At 41.6% G+C, this 9,176-nt stretch overlaps 1 protein-coding gene across 1 annotated transcript; it reads right to left on the bottom strand.

Moving 5' to 3' along the window:
• Positions 1–2,137: 2,137 nt before the first annotated feature.
• On the bottom strand, positions 2,138–5,854 carry LOC307029838 (zinc finger MYM-type protein 1-like). Its single transcript, XM_079665926.1, has 3 exons — positions 5,587–5,854; positions 5,387–5,488; positions 2,138–5,261 (listed from the first exon to the last, which is right to left on the bottom strand). The coding sequence occupies exon 3, from the start codon at positions 4,840–4,842 to the stop codon at positions 3,340–3,342; it is 1,503 nt and encodes a 500-aa protein (XP_079522052.1). The 5' UTR covers positions 4,843–5,261; positions 5,387–5,488; positions 5,587–5,854; the 3' UTR covers positions 2,138–3,339.
• Between the last annotated feature and the right edge of the window lie 3,322 nt (positions 5,855–9,176).

Here is a 9,176-nt window from a genome sequence, read left to right as displayed (position 1 = left end):
TTAAACAATGACACAATCATTTTACTTCATAATATACATTGGAGACTTAACAATATTCTAACTTAAAGCAAACAATGAACAATTGAAATGACTTACATCTAGTTTGTAATGTATCATATTTGCCTAAACCTCAGGAATATAGCAAAAAAAGCCTTCTTCCACCTCAAGAACATTGCCCATATCCGACCTTCCCTCTCCTTCACATCCGCTGAAACTCTCATCCATGCATTCATTACATCCCGACTGGATTAATACAACACCTTTCCTTATGGTTCACCCTCAAATATCCTCAATAAACTGCAATATGTCCAAAACTCCGCTACCCGAGGCTCCAACCACATTACCCCCATCCTCCAGGACCTCCACTGGCTCCCCATCAACTACTGCATTGACTTCAAAATATTAGAACTGTGTTATATTTATTTTAATGTCACCTTATATATTTTCATGTGTGTTAAATTTGAAGGGACAAATTACATTTTTCTTCCCCAATATAGAGAGGTGAAGTCTTTGTGTTTAGAGTGGGATGTGAGCAGGGGACATCCTTATTTGAGCATAGCTCCAAATCTCTGGAATGTTTCCATCGTAAAAAAAAAGAGGGTGCGTTACACATGCTTAGGGCAGATGTGTGTGTGTTTTCATTGCAGTAAATATATGTGCTGCATGATTACTGTTCAACTATACCTCTGTTTTTATTCTTTCATGTGTGGGTACTAAATGGCTACAAACATTGTGGAGAAATTAGCTTAAACATGTTTTATTACTCTATATGAAATGGAAGCAGCTTTTATGACAGGGACGAGAGAGCTGGGGGAGGGGACATTCTTCTTAAGATTTTCAGCATGTCAATTATCAGGGAAATCTACTTGTTTTAAATAGATGTGTCTGGTTAATTACTTTGTATTAATAATAACAGTATGCGTAAAGGAAGCTGGAAATATGCAATGTGAACAATAGCTCAAATGGCTGGAAAGGCTGCAGGACAAATTAGTGTGTTCTCTATACTGGGCGTGTGTGAAGTTTGACTATTTGAAAAGCATCTCTAATACTGCTTAAGAGCATAGGTAATGTGTTCCTCGTTATTATTGATATGAAGGTAATTTACATGTATTACGTATATTTAGCCAACTATAACAACTATATCTGAAAACATACTTTTAACTTGTGTGTGGTAACCTGAGGGGGGGAAGATGGACACAGAGACAAAGAGCCATAAAGGGGAATGTGTGTGTGCTGGCTACAAGATGTGAAATAAGATAAGGAAACTTGTTATTTAGAGCAGGTATGTTCCAGACACCAAAAGGTATCTGGTTTTCGTCAAACTGAAAGAGACTTTTTGTTTCCGGGTTTCTTCTGCTGTGTCGCACTGATTGGGTACGACAGGCCATGTGTTGGTCTCTCCCAATAAGATGACCTCTGGGGGAAAGCACGCACACACCTCCTCCTGTGTTTTTAGTATGAAAGCCTGTGTTTTCCTTTAGTTCGCTCTCTTTTTCTTCAGGCTGACCAGAGAGTAAGAAAGGAGAAAGAGCCGGAAGTACTTCCTTTGTATTTGTATTGTTACTTTTTATCATTAAAACAAGATTATTGTTTAACTTGCATTCTGGTGTTTCTTAATCCCTTCCTTTTTACGAATTTACCCAGCTTACCAAACGACACGCGGAGACGAGGTTGGTTTTAAACATCCTCTATCTCCAACAGTACTCACCTACAAAGCCATCAACAACCTGCCCCCCCCCTACCTCTGTGACCTCAACCAACAACACACCCCTACCCGTCGCCAGGGGCCACATGAAATGTCCAATGTTAGAAATCCGCTGTTTATTATTTAAAGTTTTACGTCCGATTCGCTCCTTTTTTCCTCTTTGTACACAGCTCCAGTTTGTGCATTGGCCTGTCATCAGATTTCATTTTTAGTTGCTGCTGTAGCGGAAGTTTAGTAAAATTATTTTTGATGAAATACTCCAAATCTCAACCCTCCATAATTGCACTTGCTTCAGTTGCTTGTTACTTTTTAAGGGCGGTGATGACAGTTACAGTACGAACTGAAGTTGATGCGATTTGATTGGATTGTGAGCAGGGGCGGACCTAGCACATTTAGTGCCCTAGGCGAGCTTCACCACTGCCCCCCCCCCCCAAAAAAATATCAAAACATCTTAACAGTTATACAGTAAAGTACTGCAGCTTTATTTATTACAAGCAAGAACAAGAGCTAAGAATAAATGTAAAGTGCACACTAAAGAATTAAAACAAATAAACAACTTAGCTAACAAACAATAATAATATCAATAACAAACAATAAAAGAATGTGCAAATTTGCTTTCAAAGAAAATTAAGAAGAAATGTAAAGTGCACACTAAAGAATTAAAACAAACAACTTAGCTAACAAACAATAATAATAATAACAATAACAAACAATAAAATAACGTGCACATTTGCTTTAAAAGAAAATTATGTATTGTAAAATATGTTACACATGTCAAATAATCAAAATATAATATGCTAAATAAACAAACAAATACATAAAAATTACAAATTCACTTTGTCTCAAGAACTATTTACATTCCACTCCCTATCATCACACAAGGTTGGCCTACATATTAGCTCCTACTGGTTTCCATTTACAGTGCAATCCTTCTGGCCTTCCTCGCTGCAAAGTCATCAATCACATCATCATATGAAATCTGACCACCAACCTCATGGTTAATACTGATTACAGCCAGACCACTGAGGCGTTCTTGAGCCATGGTGGACCTCAGGTATGTTTTCAAGAGTTTTAATTTGGAAAAACTCCTCTCGGCTGAAGCTACTGTTACTGGTAGCGTTGCACTGATCCGCAGAGCAATACACAAGTTGGGATATATTTCGGTGAGCTGCTTTGTGTGTATGAATTTCAACAACTCAAGAGTTGTCATGCTCTTTGATGGCAAGTCAGGTACATTTTCCAACTCCTGAGCCAGCTCCTTCCCATCCAAATCAGATTGCCCTCCATGGCTTAAGGTGTGTGCAAGTGCCTCTGCTTGCTTCATCAGCTCTTGGTGTGGCAGGTCTGGGAAGTTGTACAGAATGCCAAACTTGTCTTGCACATGTTCAATAGTGGTAAACCTCTCCTTTTGTGCTGACACTGCAGCATCTACCACCACGTTAAAGAACGTTACCTCCAGATTTTGCAAGGCATTCCTCAATGGCTCATCAGGAGACTCATATGAGAAGTGCCTCTTTGTTGACTTCAGCCGCTTTTGCACAAGGACTGCATCCACATTCATGTCTTCACACATGTCCTTGGCTGATGTTTGTGCAGCCACAAAGCCTGTGGCTCTGTAGGATTTGAGAGCTTTTTCAGTCTTTTTCAGTAGACTTACTGCTACATCCACTTGCATTGTTTGGGACTGCAGGACTTTGCTCACCTGCTGAGTCATACCAGACCACTGTGCACAGTGAAAAGCGGAATGACCCCACTTCTTCTGCCAGAGACTGGGCTTCAATCCTGATGATTGGGTCTTTGGCCTGGTTTCTCACCTCAAGCAGTGCCTCTCTCACAGCTGCGGCTTCATATCGCAGAGGCTCCACAGCTTTCACTCTGCTCTCCCATCTGGTTTCTGACCACATTTTGAGTGAAAGGTTGACGTGTTTCTTGAGGATGGCCCATCTCTGTGTAGAGGCAGAAAACAGGCAGTATAGCTTCTGCACAATGCCAAAAAATGATATGGCATCTTTGGAGCTTTTGGCAGCATCAGCAATGACCAAATTGAGTGTATGTGCCCCACAAGGCACAAACAAAGCTCTTGGGTTCAACTGCAGTAGCCTGGCCTGTACTCCCTTGTTCTTCCCTCTCATATTTGCGCCGTTGTCATATGACTGTCCTCTGCAGTCATCAAAGGCAATCTGCAACTCCTCCAGCCTCTTCAAAATCAGGGCGGACAAACTTTCACCAGTGGACTCCTCTGCTACTAGGAATCCCATGAAGTGCTCTTTAATCTGGGGGTCTTCTTCCAGTGTCACAATTCTGATGACTACTGACAGCTGTTCAGTGTGGCTAACATCCGGGGTGCAATCTAAAATGAGGGAAAAGTACTTGCATTTCTTTATTTCTTGCACTATTGTTGATAGAATCTTTCCACTGATGCATTCAATCAACTCATTCTGAATGGTTTTGCCCAAGTAGCTGTGGTGGGATGTTTGACTTTTAATCTTGTGGATGTGGTCTTTCATCACTGGGTCAAACTGCGCCAAAAGCTCAACCTCTTTCAAAAAGTTTCCATTTGAAGGAGAGTGGAATATTTCTGTCTTTCCTCTCAATGCCATATTTCGCCCTGCCAGAGACTGTACAATAGCAACCAGTCGTGTCAGCACTGCTCTCCACCGACTCTTCTCTGCCTCAAGGAGGGCCTGCTCTTGTTTGTCTATTGTTGTACCTTGTTTTAATCGAACTGCCAATTCTTTCCATGACGCCAAATTGTTCAGGTGTTCCGGACTATTTTCATGGCTGGTCAAAGCAGCACTTGCATTTTTCCAATCCGACAGTCCTGCATTTGTTAAATGAATTTGTTTTGGAGATAAAAGTTGACAACAAAAACAAAAAAGACTGTTCTTCTTTTTTGAATATGTCACCCAACTTCTTTTGATCCTTTCTCCATTTACTAAGGTCCTGCTGAAGTACTGGTGGTGGCAACTTCTCCCATCATCTCTCCTTGGGAAAATGAAATCAGGTGTTATCTGATATGGTCCTCTCCGAACAAACTCTGTCCTCATTGTGTCTGTGAGATGTGAAGGGCAGTAAGCAGGATCGGTTGGTAGTGGATCGTCTGTCTTTGCTGCATCTGGAGGGCATGTGAAGCACATTTTCTCACCTCATATTCACAATATCTTCACACACACACACACACACACACACACACACACACACACACACACACACACACACACACACACACACACACACACACACACACACACACACACACACACACACACACACACACACACACACACACACACACACACACACACACACACACACACACACACACACACACACACACACACACACAACCCCAATTCCAAAAAGGTTGGGACAGTGTGTAAAATGTAAATAAAAACAGAAAGCAATTATTTGAAAGCATGAGGACAATTAGGTTTATAGCTAAACATCTTTACATTCATCAGGCACACACCTGAGAAGAGTGTATGGGTGGAATCTGTGGTGCAATCAGGATGAGATGCAGCAGGCTGTTCTGACGTTCCTTGCAGTGGTTCTGGGCCTATACATATATAGAGAACACACAAGAGCAAATATATTGGCTGGATTAGAAATGGCACGACAGTCATTTTTACATTCAATTATTTATCATCACATCAGGAACATCTATTGACATATTGTACTCACCAGAACAAACAGACACAGTGGTCAGTGGCAGGGTGGAATCAGTGGTCATCTCATCAGGATGAGCAGCTTGCTGTTCTGACGTTCCTTCATGTGGTTCTAGGTCTATAAATATAGAAAGAACACACAAGAGCAAATATATTGACTGGATTTCACATTCAATTATTTATCATCAGGAACATCTATTGACACATTGCACTCACCTGAGGAAGCCGGCACAGCTGAGGTGCATGGCGGTTCCTTGTCAACTGATGCAGCAGATGGTCCCAGATATTTTAAAAGTGAATCTAAAATGATATAACAAAATGTGTATTATCAACATTGAATAATTTCCATTTGTTAAATGTAGCTATTATTTAGTTAGTAAGCATTAGGACAGCCTGACAGGTCTGATTCAACTAATCAAGAGCTATGCCTATCTTATTAGAACAGTTGAATCAGGTGTGTTAGTTCTGGGTTGGAACGAAAACATTCAACAGCTGGAGTTGAGAACCACTGAGCTAGTTAGCTAACGTTAGCGCACATTATGACAGGGTTGAATTTGGCAAATGTTTGACTCGGATAGTCAATGTGCTTTCTGAGGTAAACTTAATGTTAGCTAACGTTACCAACTAACTAACATTCCACCACACTGGCTAGCTCGCTACACCAAAACTAACATTGTTATTATTACTAATATTTCTATTTCATGACACAAAGAAAATAGCCTTATGACAGTTTCGACTGAATGGCAATAACAAACGCTGGCTAGCTAACGTTGGCTTGGCTAACTAGCAAGATTACATGATCCATTCGCTAATGTTGACAATACAATCAAAATTGCATACCTTTCACCTTGGCACGTTTCTCTTCTTCTTCTTTTCTTCTGTTTTTATACTGCGCCCCAGATGGCTTTTGCCTCTTCATAGTTCTCTAACGTTAGTCTTTCTTTCCTCAACGCTCAATTTTATAAACACTTGACCGATACCCATCAATGCACAGCGCTCTAGCATGTTCTGACTGTGAACACCTAAAGCCGAGGCTCTTAGACCGACCGACCGTTTTAGATTTTTGGCTCATTTTCCCTTATGTTAGAATTTTTTTTTTTATGTAAGAATAATGGTTGCAGATATAGAGGGGGGGCGCCAAAACTGCGCCAAGCAAAAAAAATAAAATTTTTTTTTTTTTTTTTTTTTTGCAATTTTGCAATTTTTGGCGCCCCCCTCTGGGTGGCGCTCTAGGCAACCGCCTATATTGCCTGTAGGAAGCTCCGCCCCTGATTGTGAGGCATGATGTGAGCCTCATCTGATTGGTCAATCCCTCGATTTTTTTCACCAAGGAAAGCCAATTTCGGCTAGCCTCCTCTCGAAACAGAGAGTGCAATCTACTGTTTCATCATAACATCTAGAGGGGCGCTGTTTCACTCTTTGTAAAATACTCAATGAGAATGGGGGAGAGATGTGCCGGCAGAATAATTACCGAAACTAAACAAAGTGTTTTTATTTATTTATTAAAATTATAACTACAATCCAAAAAAACATGGGAAGCCTAGCTTCCCTTGGCCTCCAGGAGAAAACGCCACTGAGTTCAAGGGATAATTCTCACCCACCTCTTGCTCTTGCCCTGCACTTGTATGTGCCAGTTGAGCTGGTTCTTCCAGCAGCTCAACTCTGTCCGTCATCATGAACGCAGGAGGCTGGCTATCTGAACTCGCACCCTCATCATTCTCTTCATTATCTTGCACTTGTTCTAAGCTGCTGCTGATAGTGCTTGTAGCAGCGCTGCTGTCAAAAAGATCTGTCAATTTGCGACATTTATATGCTTCACCTGCGAGTGACTTCACCTTTTTTTCTCTTGCCTTCTCGGCCCAATCTTTTTCTTTTCGTTTTCTTTGATTTTTATCCATGTTTTTTCATTCTCCCTGTCTGCCACGCCGTCTAATCCCTTCTCTTTGTGTGGCCGGTCTTTTTTCTTCTTCGTGTGTGATTATTTGACAGATAAGAACCCCACAACTGCATTAGCGTCCGTCGCCCTCTGTCGGCCGTCAGCGCAACTTAAATGATGACGTTAAACAAAAAATGTTTAAAGGGCCGGCCGTTCAACGGCCCTTGACGACCGGCCGTTCTGCGGTTCTCCAGATTCTACAGATGGCCAGTCCGCCCCTGCCCGTCGCCCTCAGGTCGGCTGATGCTAATCTACTACAGCCCATCAGGACAAAGCACTGGACCTGGGGTGACAGGGCCTTCGCTTCGCTTTAAAAAAAAAGAAGGTATAATGTCAGACTTTTTTGCCGTCTGTAAGGACCATCGGTTTGGTGTTACAAATATCAAAACAATAAGCCTTATCAGCCGTAACTATCAACATAATTGGCTTCCATTCAACAGCTTGGGTTCATTCACAAACTCTGCAACAAAAACCCACATTTTTTATTTCAATATTTTTAGTAGGCCTAATGAAATACTTTGTACGTAGATTCTGTTGCTTTTTAATGACTGTTTTAAATGCCTTTTTCTTAATGTCTTTCATTTTTGTAAAGCACTTTTAATTGCCTTGTGTTGAAAGGTGCTTTATAAATAAGCTTGCCTTTCCTAAGGTCTGCTGCATGTTTTGTTGAATATGTTATATTTGATGAAAAACGAATTAACATATTAAGAGGAGATACTAAATAGGGGAAAGTAGAAGGTCAATGATAGAAATATACAATATAAAATATAAAGAAGATACTGTAACGGTACGTCCACACAGCAGCTTTAAAGAAATCTTCCAACGACTTTTGACTTTGAATGGGGATGACGTCACTTTGCCTCGCTTTTCGCCGAACTGCATTGTGGGGAAGCGAAGCGAAGATTTCCAGGATTTTCAGGATTCAAAAGTTGAGCAATGTTCAACTTTTGAAGCTGAGCTGGAAGCGTCAGCCAATCAAATCCCGTTTATGCAAATCGGACAGTTCAAACGCTAGCCAATCAAACCGCTTGCAAGCTGGGAGAGCCAGACCGCAGTTCATTTCCTCATATTCCAAACGAGAAATTACGGTAGCAAATCACCCGGTTCTTTACGACCAGAACTATTTACCGGGATACAAACTGGAGGAACCAGGCATGGAGGGAGGTGGCAGAGACAGTGGGTGAAACTGGTAGGTTTTCGCCTGTTTGGGGAGTTTATATACAGTATATATACAGTATATATATTGCTCGCATAAAATCCACGTTTTTTTTTGCTTTGTATGCCGGGGGCGGGAGATTCATGTGATTGGTTGTTGGTCGCGTTGCTCGCGAAAAATCCCCAAGCTCTCAGACACGATCCAGCTCCAAGATTTTCAAGATTTTTTCAAAGCTGCTGTGTGGACGCTCCATAAGTGATATCTAGAATAAAACAGTCTTCCGTTCACACGGATACGGCTCAATAAACGTGTCCCTTCACACGAGACCGCTCGACCCGCTGGAGACGCTGTAGTACATATGCCGGGTCTGTAAGTCGCGCTGTACTTCCGCCACAAAATACACCAAAAGCAGCGAAGAAGACCCCCGAGCATGGTTGCCATGGTTGCCTGGTTGCCCTTCTGTTTATTCTCTGCAGTGGATTTAGCAACATGTAGTTCATGTAGTTCTCCATATCCACTTGTTGCTGATGGTTGTGGTAGAGGAGCTGTAGATTTTGCACTAACATCTGTCACATGGTCAGTAGCAGTAGCAGTAGCATACCTGCCAACCCTACCGATTTGGGCGGTAGTCTACCGCTTTTGACGTGTTTCTACCGCCTACCGACTTAGCTGGCTTTCCCTACTGATTTTCAATTTTCCCAAACTATAACAAAT

Source organism: Notothenia rossii, assembly GCF_949606895.1.
Source record: "Notothenia rossii genome assembly, chromosome: 2".
In the NCBI taxonomy this organism is placed as follows: Eukaryota; Metazoa; Chordata; class Actinopteri; order Perciformes; family Nototheniidae; genus Notothenia; species Notothenia rossii.
This window is presented reverse-complemented; position numbering and strand designations above follow the sequence as displayed.

Bases quoted from the DNA above. Each gene is read 5' to 3' on its own strand.
- LOC307029838 (XM_079665926.1), bottom strand. From the start codon at position 4,842: ATGTGCTTCACATGCCCTCCAGATGCAGCAAAGACAGACGATCCACTA.